Source organism: Anser brachyrhynchus (genome assembly GCF_964034855.1).
Source record: "Anser brachyrhynchus genome assembly, chromosome: 6".
NCBI classification, from domain to species: Eukaryota; Metazoa; Chordata; class Aves; order Anseriformes; family Anatidae; genus Anser; species Anser brachyrhynchus.
Window position 1 is genome coordinate 16,738,890 of NC_137700.1, and position 21,234 is coordinate 16,760,123.

The following is a 21,234-nucleotide window of genomic DNA, read 5'->3' on the forward strand; positions in this document are numbered from 1 at the left end:
ATTATGGTGTCTATATTTTCTTCAGTTAATTACATACCTATTGCCATCTAAAGAAACTACTAGCACTGACAACCAGGACAAGTTAATCATTGCAAGAAACAGTGACGGATACAAATTCCACTGGCATCAGCAGAATGATTTTTTCCACTGACTTATACGAACATTGGATCAGATGCCAAATGACTACAAGGAACTTTTCCCCAGAATAGTAGTCATCGTGTAATGAATGCTGGAACCTTGTCTTGCAGTTACTGTTATTACAGGGCTAAGAGCTTCCAAGCAGTACCCAGGATCTGAGTCTGACAGGGCTCAGAACATACTCATGTACCTCAAACACAGCTTCCAAACACAAATTCAGACTAAAACAGGCGAACTATCAAAACATCAGTTCAAAAGAATGCAGTGAAACCTCCTCATACAGGAACTTAACTCCCTACAACCCCTTCAAAATACAGGCCTCTTGACCTTCAATGTCAACAAAAATCATACATTGAAAGACCAACTGGGGAGATGAAATCCAAAGTCAAGGGCCACCTGCTGGGAACTCTCTGCTAATAACTCTAAAACATTAAAATCTGGAGAGAGTTGGAGAGCCAAGAACTGCTGATCTCAGCTCTCCCTTCGAAGTGATCTATAAAGGCTCCTCTCTCCATGCTGTAACAATGAATATTGAAGAACGAACTATCAAAACCCTGGTATTCACTGCACTACAACATCAATTTCCTCCTACAAATGGCATATAAAAGGTTTACTTGTGGTACCTCCATAAACGGCTAGAAGAGTAATTAGTGATGTTCTATGTTACTACTGACCAGCCCACTGTTGAAATCTGAGATTAAGTGAAAGCTTTCCCTCTTTCCCCTCTAAATGTGTGGTAGAAACTGGGAGGCTTAAAAAGCCTCATGATGACATTTCTGTGGTGACACAGTCACTATTCTTCCCACCACAACCATTGGTGTCCCAGAGCTGAAGCAGTCTCTTCCTGAAGCCCTTGGCACCACTGACTTGGCAGCTGGAGACGCCTTCACTGAAAGGCAGCTTCTCTGCACAGGAGTCATGCACGTCCAGGGTAGTGATGTGAGCACCTGCTAGACTCGTGGCAAAACACCAGTTTCCCCATCTGAACTCCCTGGAGGAGCCTGGGAGTTTTCTTTTTTAAGTTTGAAGTACCCTGTGGTCACATCACATTATGTTTGATGAGGCAGTGCCTGATGCAGCACTCAGTCACTGATGGCAGAGTGACAGAGATATGACACAGCGGGTCACATCTCACTGGGCATGCTAGACCTCCTCAGCCACCAGAGGACATCTTTCATGTTAACAGTCACCAGTGAAGGCACTGGTCAAAAATAACGCTATTAGCATGTCTTTTCAGCGCCTGAGACCCAGAAAAGATATCCTTTGCTTCTCAGATACAGCACAGATTGCTATATTCAACTGTTTCTATCTCAGGAAAGTAAAGAAAAAAATAATGTATTTGTATCCCAACATCCTCACTGAAAACTGATATTCTGTTAACTTTTCTGAAACAATGGCAGATTCTGCGGTTATGCAACCAAATTAACTATAAAAGCAGTAATTCTTGCTACTTGAGCATGCTACTTTCATTCTCTACAGAAATGTATCCGGGAGGCTAAAATATTTTGCTACAAGAACTGCTAATAATTATTAAGGAAAAAAAAGAAAAAAAGCCTGCAATTATACAAATAAGTGACTTCCAAGAAAATCAGGCCTTTTGTTTAATACAGCTCTAAAGCACATCACCTTCTGGTAGTCAGCTGCCATGCTGCTTTTAGTTGTTCTTAAGAATGAGCGGCAATACAGGAGTTAGCAGCTGGGAAGGGTTTATCAAAAGCCACAAGAGTAAGTGCCAAAAAAGATCAGAAATACTTAGCTTTTCTACTCTAACGGAACACTCAAACACAGAGCACCCCTTATTTTCTTGCCCTAGCATTTTTTGAGGGAAATTATCACAAGCCTTGTGTATCATGTCAGTATATTGCTTTAATATCCTCCACCGGCAATAGCCATAAATCCTAACAGCTTGAATTACTGCATCTTTCTTGTCATGCTGACTCTCAAGCTGCTCTGTTTTTGTTTTTCTGCTATAAATGTCAGACAATGAAGCTACAGTATTAGCGTTGGTTAGACCTGAAAATGCTCTAGTTCTAAAGATCACAAAGGCATCCAGCCTTGATCCAGTGAAACAAACCTGTATGTACATACACACTTCACAGCTTTGCTGAATCGGGACCTAATGTATTGAAGTACCTTACAAAGGTTCTTTATCTCAGATTATTAGGCTAGACATTTCCACATAAACGCCTGGGTAACAACTGAGCACTAAGAGCCAAGGAGAGACAGATAATGTACTATGAAGATACCATGTCTGAGCATTTGTTCTATGTGAAAGGGATTCTTCTGGACAGCACTTCCCACCCTCCCTGCTCCTTCCCATCTTCTTCTGCACTTGAAAATTAGGTATTCCAGTTGAAAAATAAGATCACAGTTATAAGCCACTGTAGCACTCAGGCTGGTACAGAGTTCCTGTTGGAAGAGAGCAGGCAGAGCTGAATAAATCTGAAATAAAAGGCCCAGCCCAACCTGCAAAACAACATCACGACCTCTTAGTCACCCTTATCTCCTACCAGTATTACAGTTTTAGAAACAAACACAGTTTTATGATGGCTTTGTCAGCCAGACAGTCGTCAGCCAAGGACTATGAGACAATCAGTTCCCCTGGCAGAGGCCCAAGTGCAGAGTAACAACTGCTTGGCTAAAATGACCTGCACAGAGATAAACGCTCCGAATCTGCTCTTCATCCTTGACTGAACCAGCGCTCTTCTCCCATTGGGCTTCTTTGGCCAATCCATCACCTTAATGCTGTATCCTACTATAACATTATCCAACAGGGAAAAGAGTTGAAAAATAACATGTGGAGACTTGCTGATCCATGAAATGGTGTTTACTTGTGCCAACTCTCAGCACATAAGCCCTGCAACAAAAACCAACATCACATGTACCAGTATAGCTTTTACGCACTCAATATGATCACCAGAAGGAACATCTGCTTGCAACCAGGGCTTCAAATTCATTTTTAACTTCCAATATGATGTGTTAGATGAGCACTCCTTGCTTTAACTTCCTTGCTTTTGCATGATACTACATAGCAGCTTCAGTATCAAATACTCTTACAAACATAAATTCAGGCACTTGAATAGAATGTCAGAATTGACAAAAACTGCTGCCTTTGTAGCAGGGCCCTACCATGCCTCCTGTAAACACTAATTATTTTTTTAAAACCTTTTTAAGTGTGAAGGACTCTAAAGCTTCACCACCTGTAGTGGTGAACCACGAAGTTCTGGAAAAAATTTCTTGAGAGGGAAACCACCCCAAGTCAGAACCACAGTTGCAATGGTTACTGAGAGTAATTTGTATAATGCTCTCAAGTTTTAGAACTAGAACAGATCTTAATCATACAGACCAATCTCCCACACAAGAGATTTTCTGTAGTATTACATTTTTTTTCTCTGCTATTGTTTGAAGGTACCAAATATGTTTCTGTCCAATCTTCCCTTTTCATCCCCAAATAACCCCAAATCATGTGTGTGGCTCTCTGAACTTGAGGCAGGGATAAGAAGTGTTTCCATGTGTTACAGCTGCACACTCTACATGTTTTCATAGGGAGTGTAAGTTATATATAAATGATGATTAAAGAACATGTACCAGAAGTGGAAGATGATAGCTCACTGGTCCATACCCAGCAAGTTTAATGACCTACTGAGATACTGTGTTCTCCCTTCATTGACAGATATTGTACAGGAGTGACACAACCAACACTTACCTAACCTGGAAACACGATGATGAGAGAATCTATTCAAAGAAAAAAAAAGGCAAAAAAAACTATTGACTACTCACCTAGCCTACAATAAATGAGGTAACAAAAACATACGGATGCGAAACGGAGAGAAGAAAATGAAAGGTCAGTGTTGACACTGCTGGTGGCACACAGAGATCCCTAATACAATGCCACTAAGCTGTGTGGCTTGACTTTTTGATACTTAAGGCACAGATGGCCACAGCTCTGCCACTCTATGCCCGATGTCATGAATCTGAACTGTATATGCTGGATGGCATTGTGCAAACACACAAGCATAGCAACAGTGCTTTTGCAGCCCACTCAGCTGTTGCTGGATCTTGCTCCCCAGTGCCTCTGTTCTTAGGGACAGCATGCACGGACATTTTATATTTCCCAGACATTTTAATTCCATAGTTAATCCATCTCAGAAAGAGAGCCTGCAACTACAGAGCTGCTATATTACAAGCCAGTCATCTAAAACCTCACCTGCATAGAACAAGAGGTCAAGGCGTGGCAGTTCTTAAACCATAACACTTTTTCCTTTGCTGCAGCAGTTCAAAGTTTGCCAGCTAATCATAAGGAACTCAAGATGATCATCAGTTTATCCAGAAACTATCCCATGCAGAAATACATGGCACTGCATTGTCACTTGCCCACTATCACAGGCCACAGTGAGTGGATATCTGACAGAGGACCTCCATGTGGCTGACTGTGTGGAGTCTGGAGACAGCACTGCAGGGCTCACCCACTGCAAACCTGGCAGATGGGACCCTGCTGAAGCCAGTGAAAAAGCATCAAGCTCACCCCACTCTAATGCAATCCTACAAGGCATGTGGATGCTTTCTTCCGAAGGAGCAGACGGTCCCCTACAGCAGAGGTCAGCTAGCATGGTCGGCAGAAGGATAAAGCCATTGCAGGCGTTCTTCACCATGAAGGCCTACAGCATTAATAATTCACATTTTTCCAGACATGCAATTTGTTACACTGCAAAGCAATTCTGCTTAAGTACACTGGGGACTTTGCCTGATCTATCAATCCCTGCTCCACTTCCTGACAACTATGGGGAAATCCCATGGAAACAAGCGTATACTGGTAAACTGTTCTTTACTTGCACTAGTTACATACGTAACTGAAGAAGGAAGGTAAAACACAAACAAACTTCCTTTTTTTTTTTTTAAATGATGTGAATTACTGATGATAGGATTCAAGCTGCAGTCAAATACGACTTTTCTTTAAACTTGTGCATGATTTTACTTACTAACTAGTTCAATTTTCAGACATGCTATTAAGAAATTCAGCTCCACCCAGAGGAGACCTCTGAATGAGGAAACTGAAGCCCTTTTCCCATGCATCTCTACAGAGTCTCGTGCCCGCTCCACCACACAGACGTACTGCCAAGCCCTGAGACCCAACTAACATGCCCTCCTTCTCAGCTGTGACAGCATCTCACACACTGCACCATGCTAACATGACTAAAAGGCCATTAGTCCTGAACTGGATACGATTTGGACGCTGGAGAGAAGGCAAAGGGGACACATGACTGCCTGCACCTGTTGATGTAAATGTCTCCTTAGACTACTTACTATTTGTGGGACAGGGAATAGTAGAAGGCAAACAGACAAGCTTCACAGATTAGGAAGTGATTCAGCTCTTGGACCAAAGTAAAAGAGCAGGTTCTGCAATGTCATTTTACAGAAACCAAAACCAGGTAAGGTTTCCTTTCTCCAGAGAGGCAACCATATTCATTTGAGGAAATCATGCAAAGAACGAACCAGGACAGATCTCATCTGCTGCTGGATGATCTAGCAGCTGGTAAGAATCCACACTGATTCATCTGCAAAACAGAGGCTGAAGACATGTTACAAAAGTATAAAGACAGTCAAAATCCTGGGATTTCAGCAGAACTATTTAATTTTCACGCCAGAATACTGTAATCGAAATCAACAGCCTAACGTAAAGGTACAGCTAGAGTTACACAACACAAAACCAGGTACCAATGACTTTTCCCTCTACCATGGATTATAATCAACCAACCTGCAGACAGAAAGGATGATGGATTCAGCCTTTTTTGAGATGTCAGTGTGACGACAAAATGCTAATATTGCTGGACAGTCTGACACACGGGGATATTTCTGGGATGCAAGCACAGCAGTTAACTCAGCACACACACGTAACGGAGTTGTGAAAGCTGCTACAAGTTGCGAAAGCTGCACAACTCTCTACAATCTGCAGATCAAACTGTGAGACTGAGTTAATTTTAGTTGATTTGATCAACTACTGTTCAAGCACTTGATCACAACTGATTTCTTATCCACCTAATGATCATCTACTAGATACCGACAACGCGTGAAGAATCTAGGTGTAACGAACACTGAGGGAATCTTTAAATTCTGAGCACTGTATGTACCCTCAGTTATAAAATAATTTCTAAGCAGGCTCTTGGAATTAGGCCACAGACATCACACTCAAACCAATGCCATGAAGTGGGAGTAGTTATTGCTTGGAATCCCAAAATCCATCCCCAAACACCCTGGAAAGTCAAGTCTCTTATTTAAGAGTCCAAATATTTACTTTAGACAAAAGTATTTTTAGGCAAGTAAGTTTGAAATGGACCACCATCATGTATCTGTATTTCATGTTAGGTAACAGCAATAAAAAAAATCGAATTTGTCCTAAAGAGCTATTTGGTTCATCCCTAATACTATTTTTGGAGACAGAATTGAGCAATATTTACCTAGAAACTAACAGGTTAATGTGTACATCAGGAGAACACTGGCCAAGTCTCACTTTGGGATACAAGAAAATGTCTGCTTCCTAAATGTACCCATATTATAAAACAGCCCAATCCACCATGCTTTGCAAAACAATATGGTTTAGAAATTGAGGCAGTCTTGAAGGCTGATTCAAGCTCTAAGAGTAGGGGTAAGTCTTTACAAATGAACAATGGCTGTACTTGCAGAATTGTGCCTATGGATGGGTATTTAGTAACAGCTCAGTAAAAGACTACTTCATTTCATAAATTGTCTTAAGTCACCGGAAAAACTATTAATCACTTAATAACCAGAAATGCCTACTTTGCATTTTCATTGCTTTTCTTTCTGTAAAGAAAGATATTTTATATAACAGTTCTCCTGTGCTTGGTTTCTACTGTCAGCTGGCGGGAAGTATGTGCAACATGTAAGAACTACCAAAAGCAGACGAGAGTATGCATATGGTAAAAGAGTACATGACTCTTTGTAGAGAGCTTTTCTGAAAGTTTCCTTACATAAAAATACAGATCAATCCCACTTACCTTCAGTAAAATAGTAGGATACAGCTATGCTGATCTAAATATTTGGCACAGAAGAAAGAAATAAGCTTATAGCTCAAAGACTGAGCATAACACTAAACACTCAAGCTTAAAGGTCTTCAGTGTTCAAAATATATTCTATAGCAATTTATTACAAGAAACATTTCACTGCTGTTATTTCATTTTCACCCTGAAACTGATTACTAGACCGGTCTACAGGCTCTTGTTTCCCTGAAAGAAAACAATACATATCGATAATGGTGTTCATACCTTTGTCTGTGAATCAACAGCAGCTCCTTGGTTAACAAGAACCTCTGCTACATTGACTCTGTCCTCCTGAGCAGCCAGATGGAGTGGTGTCAGCCCGCTCTGTAAATTAGGAGCAATAGGTAACAATCTTCAGAGGTGGCACGTGAATATTAAACACAAAATCAACTATAAGTAAGATTCAAAAAGTCTTACTGAAATTAAATAAATAAATGAAAAACTCTACCTTCACTTACAAGCTGTGTATTGTGCTATCTGATTACATCTGTTGAATTGCAAGAAACTAAAATTTAAAAACCAGGAACATAATGGTTCTTTTACACAAGGAACAATTCTTCATGCAACGTTAAATGTGGGATACCAAATTATATTACGGCACTTGAAGAAAAAAAAAACACAGTATTTTTTCCCCTCCTAGGGAGCTCACTTCCTCAGAGTAAGAAAGATTTTAAAAGAAATATTGAATGATTGTTCAGACTTGTATAAGTTTTCTAGTACCAATATTCACTCAGATTTTAACTTTACCTTTTACTGATAGTAGTTTCCTACCCTTAAACCCAAATTCATCTCCACAGAACTGCATAGCTGTCCCCTACATCTTGCAGTGTGGATTCCTTACCAATAGCAGTAACTGCACTGCTCTTGAACAGGCAATGCTGATGACAACACAACTTAGGTGGGTCACACTGCATAAACATGTAAAAGTAACCAACTGCAAATTACCTAATGAGACCTGGATATTATGGGCCAAACCTTCTAAAAATGTTTACTAAGTGCTCAGTGCCCAAGCTGGGGCTCTGAGTACTTAGCTCCCAACTGTCCTGTGGACCCTGAAGAAAACAAATGACCTTTTACTCTCATGGCAAAACTCAGAAGTTGGCGTGCTTTAAATATCTGGCTTCAAATGTAGGTGCTGAGCTCAGAGGAAATGTGTATCCCTACGTGAGTAGAGGAGAACTATTTTCAAAAGGTGCTGTTATCTGTATAATGAGAAACGAGAGACTGTAACTGAGCAGTAACAGATTGAAGGATGTTGCAGATAATTAATGTCTAGTGGGGCTGAATCAAAATGCCAAGCAACAGTAATTGTGCTCTCCGTATTAGCCTCAGTAGCAAAACCAAGCTAGCCAATGTAATGTAGAATGTGCCCACGGCAAATTGCACTATGGGAATACAAGGTGTATTCAGCATTGCACAACAGTATTTGCTTGATTAAGACAAGGGCAAATCAACAACTGCAAGAGAAACTACCTGAAGGAGGGACCAAAAATAATTAAGCTTTAAAGTTAGAAATGGGAAAACAGAGCAGCCCTGTGCAGCACCACCCACAGCCTCAGAGGACACAGAGTCCTTCTCCCTGCTGAGAACAAGAAACGCTCTCCATGAAAAAAATTGTCTCTTGCCCTTCTATGTTACCCACATAAATCCACACTGAAACTGCACTTTACAGTATCTCGGATGGCTAGAGGGGCATTTAAAGAATTAAGGCTACAGATCTGCTAGAAACATTACCATAGAGCAGACTTAATAGCCTATAAAGTCATATATACAGAAACTAAAATCTACTAGCTTCTTTTTCATGCCCCCTGGAGAAATTACACTGAAAGTCACCATGCTCTGAGGAACAACCCCTGGGGAGGAAAAATCACTTACATTAATGAACAAAATCTCAGACAACCTCACTGTTACTACCCCATTAAAAATCAACAAGTTAGTTGTTACCATTGCTTAATGGGGAGGCGTATATCTAGAGGATCCTAAAAGACACACTCCTACCCCGCTAACCATTAGGGTGAAGAAGACATTTTCTCTGGTGGCAGACTAGCATGATATGGAAGGAAAGGAGATGGATTTATAAATTCCTCTGCAGCACGTGGTACTAGCCATCATCAAAACTTAGGTACTACAAAATACAGTTTATCCAATGTGACATGGATGTTTGCTGCAAACTGCTCTCTTTGCTAGAAGAAATGATGATGTGCATTCAAATGTCATGTTGCTATGTTTATTGTCTTAGCACCAAGCAGGGGAAACACTTACCTTGTTGCTGAGATTTACATTAGCATTTCTAGAAAGAAGTAACGACACCATGTCCACGTGGCCGTCCTGAGAGGCCAGATGTACAGGGGCAATACCCTGTCTGGTTACAGCATTGGCATCAGCACCGTATTCCAACAGTGTAGTTGCTATGTCCATTTGGTTTTTCTTGGCAGCTATGTGTAGTGGCGTATAGCCATTCTGTCAACAGAAAGCACTTCATTGCAAGCTACTCATTAAACAATGTGATACAATCTTCAACAAAGAGAAGAGCAGGATGCATGTACATAACTCAGAACAGCTGTTTTGTTTTTTTTTGTTGCTGTTTTGTTTTTTGTTTTCCTATCTCTCAGTATGAATGAAAGCATTATGTATATGAAATATAGCCTTCCTTGCAGCATGTACTCTAACCTTACTGAGACTCTTGGTTCAGGTCAAGAGAAAATTAAAACATATCACTTTAGTCTTGCATTCCTTTTTTTCCTTCCAATACATGAGCCCATCAAGTCCACTACCATGAACAGAAACTGCATGAAACTGCATGATAAAATTTTCTACTTTTGAAAGAGAATGGATTTGACAGAAAATAGAAGAATATATATAAACGATTAGAACGCACATACCAAAACACTAACCAAAGCATGACAGGATTTTGGATACAAATTGCAATACCTGTTTAATCAAGAACTTTCTATCTTTCAGGTATGTATTAGCCCTCATTTTGAAGCAAACAGTAAACATGAACATGTATGCATGTGACTAAGGAAGAAGGGGTGGGAGGGCGCAAGACCTTAGCTGCATAAACCATTTCATACAGTATCATAATTACCATGAGCATTTCAGATTACACGGTCCAATAAAATCTAAATGTACAAAGCATTTACCTGGCTTGTGTCCTCCCTGTACCTCACAGGGCACCAGGGCTGGACATAACAGATGGAGGGTGATGGAGGTAGGAGCAAAGAATAAATACACAGGGGTACACCAATGAGTGCAAGATTGCATCAGTAGTAATCTGGAAGTGAGAGCTGCACAGCACTAACTCCATATGGAAAAGTCTCTGAAACCTTCAAAATTCATTTCAGATTTGGTTTAGGCCTTAGATACTAAGATATTTCAGAGCAGTCAGCATGACACAGCTCATGCTCTTTGTTCAAAGTACAATATGCACCAAATAAGTGGGGTCAGAGTGTTCGGCACCTCAGCAAAGCAGGCTGCAACGCTGCCAAAATGACACCCAGGAAATGTAGTGCAGTGCCACGGCTAACGAGGGAAGCACACAATCACTTAATGTTCACTTTGAAGATAAAACATATCAGGAAAAACAATCCCCTCTCTCAGACTTCCTGCACAAGACTGATGTGTAGAACAGCCATTACCACATGAGCACTTGTTAGTTGTGTTAAATCCTGCATATATGCTAAACCCTGTATAATTTAAATGGAACTCATGTGTATTTTGTAAGATAACAAATGCAGTTTCAAGCCTTTTCTTCAGAAACGGTCATAGTTTGCTTTCAGTGGAATGGAAAACAGCAGGTTGCCAAGAAAAGGCAAAAAGAGATGAAAAACAAAAACTAAAATTCATCTCAGTCTCAGACTGTACCTTCTCTTAATAAGGGCTGTGTTCTGTCACTACAAATAAATGCAGAAAGGAACAGAGAAGTTTGGAGGGCGAGTATTGGGTTATTCTGGCTGCCATGGTAAAGACGTAAAAACGGAAAAAGGTTAAAGATGGAAGGACAGAGAAAAAGACTGAGGTTTGTGGTGATGGAGGGGAAGGAAGGGAAACATTGCAAGGCAATGAATGCCCAATTAAAATTGGGCACAAGCCTTGTTTTAGTCTGTAAGAATGAATGGTTCATCTGAATAACTGTTTGTATCACAGTGCTGTACTTGTACTTGGCCACTTCTCATCCCCTTTCACTGATTCTTCTTCAAGGCCTAGCTAACAAGCTACTCCTAAGATGAGCATTAAACAGAGGAACATCACAGAGAAAACAAATGCCGATGAAACTAATTGTGGAGCTAATGATGAGAACTTTGATGTAACACATTTTTTTATTAGACCACATATACAGAAGGAATAGGAAATCATCTGCTGTAAACCAACATCTTCTTTCAGATGACTGCACTGTGAGTGCCTACAGCAACAAACATGCTGCCATTAATTTTATTTAGTACTGATGCTCTGCTCAGTGTGTTGCTGTGGCTCACTTGCTGCAGAATAGTAACAAATGCTTTCTTTTAGGAAGTTTACAGCTCGCACTGAAGACACAAAGTGGCAGTGTCAAAACTATTTATTTTTTTTCTTCCCTAACAGACAGGGAAACTAACGTGACCTGACACATGGGTTTGTGTAATATTATATTGTAGTCTATAGGGTTTCCACCTTGGTTTGGGCTTCCCAAGCCCCTGGCAGCGGGAGCTGCAATCCCTGCCCCTACATGATGTATAGCTTCCTCTGGCAGTTTCTTTCCATGAAAACCAGGTCAATGTCTTCTCGTCCCTTTCAGAAGGTCCTTCCTTCTCCACAGTGACATTTAAGAGTGCTGTGTTGCAACAGTAAAAGACCAGAGATCACTCCAGTTCATCTCCTGGGACATTGCTCTGGCAGACTGCCACTATTGGCATTATTGATTTTAGACTGTGCCGTTGCTGCTGGCTGTCCATGTTTGTTTAACTTTCCTCTCTTTTGCACCATAAGCTTGGGGACCTACCATGTATGACAGACTGTCCTCCTCTTTAGCCATGCAGAAGGGCTCCTCTATTATGGCTGTACTCAGTCATGTGTGAGAGGAATGCAATCAAGGAGAGCCGTCTGTGTACGAAACTAGCTGCTCCACTAGCTCTCCCTTTACACAGTGTTTCCTCATGGTGATTTTAGGAATGTATCTGGGTTGTTTCAGATGGGGTATTTACAATGCACCCCACCTGATCCTACATAGCTTTCCACCCTTTTTTATTTATCACTGCTGTCCAACAATTGGCCAGTATTTAAAACTGGGATCCACAGAAAATAGAGACTTTAAGCTTCTCTAAATTTGTCCGTTGATCAAATTGTTATGCATTTAAGTACAAATTCCTTCACATCCCTTGAAATCTTACACTGTGTTGTCTTGCCTACAGTATACTACAAACCAAGCAGAGCTGTGACTGGTTTTATTTTCTCAACAGTGCCCTTACACTGAGGTGTAAATACCATGAAGCACATTAATAATACTGTATGTTATACTGAGAAACTTTTCACACTTCCTCTGGCACAATACATGAGCATTACTACCCCTGTGTAGCAAAGCACTCCAAGCCCTGAACAGATGTTAAGATGGCTTTGAGGTATTAAGGAGATTAGACAAGTGAAAGCAAGACTTACTACTCACTGAGACTGAACTTCAATGAAATTAAGTATTTCAGATTTTTTCTATACCTATGCTTGCTTTTTTTTTTCTTTGTAAAACAACTATTTTATTCACTTGCAGAATCATTCTAGCAACTTACAGAAATTTGGTTGTGAGACATTGATACAGTAACTGGGTTCCCTGTAATTGCAAGCACACACATTCTAGAAAGAGCAGAGGTAGATAGGAAATAAGTGGCAAAAGGCCTAGGTATTGATCCCCAGAGTGGCTAGTACTTGTACCTTGGCAGATGCATGAGGTGAAGCTCCCTGGTCCAACAGCAGGAGTGCCACTTTTTGATTATCGTAGTGTGCAGCTACATGCAGTGGTGTTAAACCGCTCTAAAAACACATGCAGAACAAACAAGTGCTGTTACAGATCTTCAGGGAAAATTTAGGAGTTTGGAAAATTAGAGCAGATAGGTGAAAAAATACATTTGTTATTCATTCATGTATCAGGAGTCTTTGTTAAATTTTGAATCAAAAAACAAAACAGGGATTTAAAAATCTTTACTGAGCTGTGAAACCCCTTTTTACTTTTCCCAGGGAAGGTGAACAGAGAAACACACATCTGTGCTGCCCCCAGGACAGAGCAAGTAAGGAATTTTGACCCTGAGGTCAAAACCTCGGCAATGTTTTCTTTTTCTGCAGTGGATAAAGTAAACCTTCCCTTGGATCTGTAAAACTCTGAGCTGGGCCGTTTTAAAAAGCTTGAGGTCCTACCGGGCTTTGCCCCCTGTCACAGGACCTGGGGGAGCAGAGCCAGCTGCTTGAGTACTCTGATAAGGACTATAAATAGTCTGGGCAGGAAGGTAGAGGAATGGCTTGTCTCTGTTCCCCTGGATGGATACAGAGAGAGCATAACAATTTTGTTGTCAATTAATGATAATAAAAGTCACTTTTGTTAAAGAGATTGCAGACTCCTGACAGACCCAACAGGGACTGGAATATTACAAGAAGCCTATTCCAGTGAAACCCAGGGTGTGGATATTAGTGCATGCAATGGTAGAAGGATATTACTAGAACATTATGTGTGCTGTGCAAGTGGCAGTGACCTCTTCTGTCTTACCTTTCCAGAAGCATCAGGAGATGCGTTCTTCTGAAGCAAGAGGTTCGCTACCTCAATTTTCCCGTATTTTGCAGCCACATGTAGAGGAGTAAATCCTTTCTGTAAGAGAAATCAATTACATAATATCCACTAGCACTCTTTTCCCAAAGTGCCTAGACATCAGAGGCATTCAAAGTTTGCCTCTGACCTACAAGGATATTATTTCTATCCAACCCCTTAGAAAGTCCCAAGTCCAGGCAGCAAGTCTGCAGCTTCCCAACTGCCCTGGCAGGTCTGAAGGATCTCTTTTGCAAGGAAACGCCCCATCTGCATTAAAATGACTGTAAAAAGGGAAGAGCCAGTTCCTTTCTTCACACCACCAAAGACCCAAGGACAATGCTGGGCAAGAGTTTATCAACTCCTACCAGGAATTTCTGCCCTGCATTCCTTTCATTCCAAGCAAATGCATGGCTGACCACTAGGATGTGTTATACATCAGACTGAGGTAAGAATGTGAAGCTTTGTACTCTTTTAACAACATGCAGCTCATGTATATCACTGTGTAGGTTTATGATGCTAGCCATATTTAACTCAAAAGAAGCACTTCTTACGAATGCATTTTACTACTGAAGCTATCACTTTGCAATTCCCTTACCTTGGTAATGATAGCCAAAGATGCACCGTGATCCAAAAGAACAGAAGCTACATCTTCATGCCCTTCTCGAGCAGAAAGATGCAGGGGCGTATAGCCAGACGTTGTAGCCGCATTTGGAGATGCTCCTTGCTGTAGCAGCTGCTGTACTATATCTGCTTTTCCCAGTCGAGCAGAAATGTGCAGTGGTGTTTGGTCATCCTAAACATAAAGGAAAAAGCACAATTCTACATAAGAAAACTGAGCCCATACTTTGACAGAAAATGCTCAGATTCATTGTTTTTTGAAATTGCAGATGAACATTGATTCTACTTGAGGTTGTACCTGATGAGTATCAAACCTTGGCTTTCTCTTTGTCATAAAATAAAGATACATTTATGCTTTGTTGATGCATCACAAAATATTCCAGACAGATGCATAATCCTTAACAGTAAATAAACTGATCAACTTTATTAATCTGGACTTGCCTTGCTTTACTTTGCCACTGAAGCGCATTGAGTTTAATGTTGAAATTCCTCAAAATGCAGAGAATATATAGCTCCATTCCTCACATCTTGATCTCTTTTAGGATCCCAACAACATTAGATGTCCGGAATGAGTTGAGGTGCTTAGCATGTTACTACCTATTAACTTGTATTAAGTACTGTATTTTGTGGGTTTTGTTTTATCACTGCTATTTCGCAGATAACTTTACAGTAGCGGCAATTGGAGGTAAATTGGAAAAGTTAACCTATACACAATGTTTTAAAGACGTATTATTACTAAATTCAACTATTTAAAAAAAAGACTAGGAAGAAAAAAAAAAATTGTGATGCTTAAGTTCCCTGTCTTTCTGACTGCTTATTCCAAACACAGTAACCCTAATGGTTCTATGTGTAGGGGTTGTACTGCTGTGAGTCTGCATATTTTTTTTTTCAGTGAAAATACTGCTGTAGTTTGTGACTGTGTTTGGAGCATCTAATTGATAATTTCTTCCTTTTTCATTATTTGATTCTGTATTTTTGTCCTCCTTCTTCTAGTTGTACCATCTTTGGAGTAAGCACACTATCACAGCAGCATGGCCAATGAAATCTGTGACTTTATCATTTTCCCCTTCCTCATAAATCTATTGAAACAGCTTTCTCTACCCATTTTTTCCCCTACTTTTTGAGCAGTGCAGCCCCATGTCCTGCCACAGAGATGTTCTGGGGTGTTCTTTGACAGGGAAACTTCTGCCCATGTCCACCCTACAAAACGCTGATTTTACATCCTTGGGATTTAGATCGAGAGAGTGTCAGGATGTGAATGCTGCTTCACTGCAGGGAAATTCTCCTCCAGCTGGTGAAAAGCCTTTATGATTCTTAAACACTTCCAGTTTACACCTGTTTCCCACAAATTCCTCACCACTGCTATCACTGGTGTATAATCTATTACTTGTATTTAGTTGTTATTTATGGCAACAAATTGATCACAGGCAATGGCAGTTTGCACAGATTAATTCATTTTGTGAAATTATTTAGAGACTATTTGCATGACAGTGCTTCTGAGTACAAGCTGGTCACCTTCGAGGCTGGTCACTTTCTTTGTAGATGTACAGACCCCATGATTCACTGCTGCTGTCAGACTGCTTCCTGATACGAAACACGTCTGCTATAAATATTTAATCAAGATTTCCTCATAAGTAAATGTTCTAACTAGCAACTTTATTTGTGAGCCAATTCATATACAATAATTTCACAGCGCCAACAGATTTATTGGAAATTGTATGCATTTAACCACTATTTGAAAAAAAGTTTTCCTGGTTTGACTTAAAAACGGACACAATATATGGCAGTCCTAATCGCCTTTCCGTTTGTGTTTCCTGGAACTCTATCATTTCTAAAATTTCTGTAATTTTCTATGATTCTTCAGTGGCTCCTGACCATTTCTTTTTCTTCCTCCGTTACCTTCCTCAGTTGCAATTGTTTCTGTTAATTCTTTCTGCTCCTTTTTTCCAGCCCTATACCACATTCCCTTTCTGTGCCTTCCAAACTTTACTTGACTTTGTGCCCACACCTTCTTTTCAAGCCTGCTTTTCCCATACCCATCTTACAACCCATCAAGACCAACCCATCTTACAGCCACATCAAGTCACTGGTTGTATTGACACAGGGAGTTTTGCTTTTCTCTTGAACATGCCCATCAGTGTTTGAGCCACCTTGTAATAACAATTTGCTCTTCCAGTGTCTTCCAAATTCTTTCCTTCCTATCTGGAACTGTCAAAATATCCTCCTTTTTATTCCACTCTTTGAGATGCAGAGAAATAATTTAAATTAATACATTTCCCATCCATCCACAACAGTGATCTTTCAACTGAAACAGCTTACCATGTTCATCCACCCACTACTCAACTTGCTCTCCTTAATCTTCATCCGCTACTGAGCAACTCTTACAGGTAACTCGCTCTTCTCCTTTGATATCACTGCATTTCCAGCTTACCTAAGACAGTCCCCTCCAGCTCTTCCTTTGTATCCTCTCCCCAAAGCTCCCAAACCTGTTTTCTAAGGAGTTTCAGAGCTGCCATCTCTCTGGTGGGCTCTTTAAGAAGTGTTCTTTAGAAGCATAACTATTTCTGAATGCATACAGGCTGATGCTTCAGCGACATGACAGCAGACACCGGCAGAATAGGGTTTACAGTTTTACAAAAATGAAAACAGATCTGAGGCATTCCTCCCACCTTGTCTTGCCTCCTACCCCAAAACAAATCTCCAAGACAGAATATTCTATATTAAAAGTTGGTGAAGAAGGAGATATGGTATCAATTTGACATCTCCAGACTTCCTTCTTACATTCAGCTCACTCATGACTACAGTAACAAAGTACGTGATAAAACATCAGTGATCATTATGCTAAGACCCTTGGCTTCACATGTCTTTCTCTTCCCAAACTACATGTCAGATGAATGCAATTCCCTGCTTTGTTAAATATAAATAACCTGGGGTTAGTAGACCTGGATCATTGCCTTACCTTAGCTTTAGCCTCCACCTGAGCTCCATTCTGTACTAGGTATCGAACAACCTCTGTTTGGCCAGCTCTGGCAGCCATGTGCAGCGCTGTTTCTCCTCTCTAAAACGCAGCAGCAAAAACAAAATATCAGCAGAGAAAAAATACAGGAAAAACAAATGCAACATATTTCATAAACACTAATATACTGGAGATCCAATTCAGAATAATCACCACTAGAATATCTGATACAAGTTTTCCTGTGAGCAAGATGGGGGACAAAATCAATAGTTGACCTCTGAGCTGTATGCTACAAAGCTCAAAACAACAGTGCCTGTACGCCTAGGCCTTTTGCTTTAAAGAGAGCGCAATTTTTGTACTTATTACCTCATTATTAACAGCGTTAAAACTTATGACCATTTAAATACAGCCTAATTTGGTCCAACTTTTTCTTTTTTTCAAATTTTGTATATTTAGAAACATATTTTTCCTGGATTTTCTCCTGCTATGCCCTATGTCCCTAGGATCATATGTTATCTGAGAAGCACTGAAATGAAAGATCACGGGGAAAAAATCACTACTAATTACATTAAGGTTTCAAAGACCTAATTAAAGGAAAATTCAAGGAAACCAGAATTAATTCACGGAGGAAACAGCCTTCTAGATTTTTGGACGTCAGTGTGTCTTTAGGAACAAATACCTAGTTTAAAAAAATGGCATTGCAAATTTATTTAATTTATACAGTTAGCAGATGAAGACTTTAACAAAGGGCTCTCTAAGTGCACCAAAAAGTTTTTTGAGGCCAAAATGCTAAAAACCATTAACAAGCTTTGACTTTCCTCCCATTTCTCATCTTTCAAGTACCATCTAACAATGACTTCAGTTCTTACATGTGCCCCAGGAGCCCTTGGGCACACAGTGCACATCCAGTAGAAAGGCACACTTGTATGGCTGTATGGACACAGGCAATATGTCCCAACAATCTGCTGCAATCTGTTGATAACAGCAGAACTTCCCTTAAATGGTAGGCCCCTGGGGTCCTGGGAAAACAGTGTTCAACAGTCAAGTACACATCTCAGAAATCACACGAGGGAAGCTACAGCACATTCTCATTCTTTACTTCAGAAAATAACGAAAATAGAGCCTGCTTAAGGTCAACCTCTTGTGAGGTGTCCTCAACCTGTCAAGCACCTCCCAGGCCGGAGCCAGAGGCTGCCTTCTCCCATGACTCCAGCAGGAACTACAATGCAAAGGAGGTGGACGGCCAACACCAGACTTTGGCACTTCACAACTGCACTGCTCACAGATACTCTAATGCATTTGCAGTTCTGCCATGCTGAAAAGCAAACTGTTACTCACCACGTTGGTAGTGTTGGGTGATGCTCCATGATGCATTAGCTGTGATACAATATTTACATGTCCCATGAAGGCAGCAACATGGATTGGAGTTAGGCCCGACTGGAAACCAAATCAACATCAGACATAAATGTTTACTTCCGCACTCTTTTACAAGATTGATGTGGGGAAAAAACAAGTTACTCTGAAATCGGTAAACCCAAGCACTTACTCTTACAGCTGATACTTACTAATAGAGCTGATAAGATCTTGACTTAAAAACATACATCCTTAAAGGGCAGATTTTGAAATACCTATAAGTATGATTCATAAGCAAACAGAAAGAACGCTATAGGAATTCAGTACAAAGGGAAGACTTCCTGTAACATACAGCTAATGCAAAAAAAGATTCAGTGTCCGTTGTCCCTACCAAATCCAGTTGCTTTTGGGTGAACAAAAAGGCCTATTGATCTCAGTGGTGAGCTCCACCCCTACTGTTTCTTCATGAGAAATTGCATTCAAAACCATGGCATCCAGCCAGAGAGGCACAAACAACACGCACAGAAGAGAATTCCCCCCTCCCTTAGCACCTTGCAGCACCATTACCATCGTAAATCTGTACCAGTGCCCTTCTACAGGGTAAAAAGGACCAACTGGAGAGACAGAGAAATAGGGAGAAGGAGAGAAGAAAAGAGCAGTCATTTAGCAGGGCATGACCTCAAGGATTTTGCCTCAGAGATCCAATCAATATTTAATATTTCTCCAAACAGTATTACCCTAAAGTCTCTTCACAGATGCTCCTGCACAGCTGCAGCAAGTGAGCCAGAGCCTGCAAAAGGGAGTTTTGCTACCAGGAGAAGGAGAAAACTCAGTGGATTTCTGGAAATACCCTGATTAGGCAACTTCACCATTAATGTAGACAAGTCCCAGAAGAGTAGACGTGAGGAAAACAGGCTTTTGTTCTTTTCTCAGGCGGAACAGCAAACATGAGCAGAAAGGCAGAATAACTGGTTGAGTATGTTATTTCTTTTTTCCTCTTTCACTAATTTTGTAAATACTTTTAAAATAAGACTGTAGAAAATAGAACACGTGTCATATTTGGCCATAAACACTAACTCACACTGCAGGGTTTCGAGCCTGCAGCCGAAAATGAATGTATGAATGAAAGTATGGAATCTACCTGGAAAACAGAATTTACCATAGAAGAAGATAAACAGCATTATCTTTAGCACACAGCTTATATGCATCAATGGCTATTTGCAATACATTTGGTAAGGTACAGATGCTGAGTACCACAGCTCTGAATTCTGCCTTGAAAGGTTGTTGCAGTACAGCCAGCCAGTGAAAGAGGCAGGAAGACAGGCAGAGCCCTGCAGTAAAGTATCATGATGAATCTCAACAAATTCAGTCAAATGTGGTATGAGATCATGTGGTGAGGTAGCGGCAGGAAATAAAGGAAGAGCTCTTGCTTTTGGAAAGTTTGCTTGAAAACGTAATTCAGAGCGTAATGATCAGATGGTTAACCTGGTTTATTCACACAAGAAAACGTAGTTATGTGTTGCTGTTATTCTTCAGTAATTATTTGTATTTAAAAGGGATAAAATTGAACAGATAGCTTTTCTACATCCAGGGTGACTGATTAATATAAAGGACAGACATAACTCTTCTGTTAAGGTTCTCTTTGTGCCTTTCACTCATCTGCTAACGACTTCTGCAAACTGCATCTACAAGCCCTGTGGCTTTAAAAAAAAACTGGTCTGGAGCTACATGAGCTGTAGCAAGGCTCAGTTCTCTCAGAAAAGCCAGGAAGTGAACTGTGTGATTTGCTACTGAATAACTAGAACAAAACCCCATGGATCAAACGAAACTCCATTTTGGGGAGATGAGCTGCTTCCATTTGTACCTTGTTTATCATTTTCTAATTTGCCTTCTTCCACAGTGGTCACACATTCATCTATGTGACCTTTGCTCCTAACTTAGCTGAACACACATATAAAAAGAACCCAAATTTTGCCACATGTTCCTAGTTCATCTCTGAATTGTGTCAATAACAGGGTTGTTGACGATCTCATGCTCACTGAATAACAGCATATTGATTGCTGTCTAACAGATTTGTGATGACCTGTGACGGTGATTGAGTATCACTTCTGTGTGGAAAGCCAAACAAGGTCTGTGAATTAAATCACCTTTAGAATTAGAACTTGAAGCACATGAAGAAATGAAGCACAGTCTTCACCTTCATCTCCTTAACAGGGTGAATTTCATTTTCTGTGCATGTAATTACAGACAGAAATAAGCAGAAATGAGCATGTAGAAAATTTTGCCTCTTATGTTTCACTTGTTATCGCCACTGTATTCCCAAAGCATATTAATTGGGTGTTGTAATCCAT

The 21,234-nt window shown here is 40.4% G+C and overlaps 1 protein-coding gene across 14 annotated transcripts in view; it reads right to left on the bottom strand.

The window, feature by feature from the left end:
* The window catches only part of ANK3 (ankyrin 3), a 361,577-nt gene that overhangs the window by 86,832 nt on the left and 253,511 nt on the right, over positions 1-21,234 (bottom strand). For all 14 annotated transcript variants that reach the window (XM_080597952.1, XM_080597951.1, XM_080597944.1 and 11 more), the window contains 7 exons: positions 18,869-18,967; positions 17,534-17,632; positions 14,552-14,749; positions 13,918-14,016; positions 13,092-13,190; positions 9,456-9,653; positions 7,419-7,517 (listed from right to left, as the gene is read on the bottom strand). In XM_080597952.1, the coding sequence (XP_080454078.1) occupies positions 7,419-7,517; positions 9,456-9,653; positions 13,092-13,190; positions 13,918-14,016; positions 14,552-14,749; positions 17,534-17,632; positions 18,869-18,967 (891 nt within the window). The remainder of the gene's footprint in view (positions 1-7,418; positions 7,518-9,455; positions 9,654-13,091; positions 13,191-13,917; positions 14,017-14,551; positions 14,750-17,533; positions 17,633-18,868; positions 18,968-21,234) is intronic.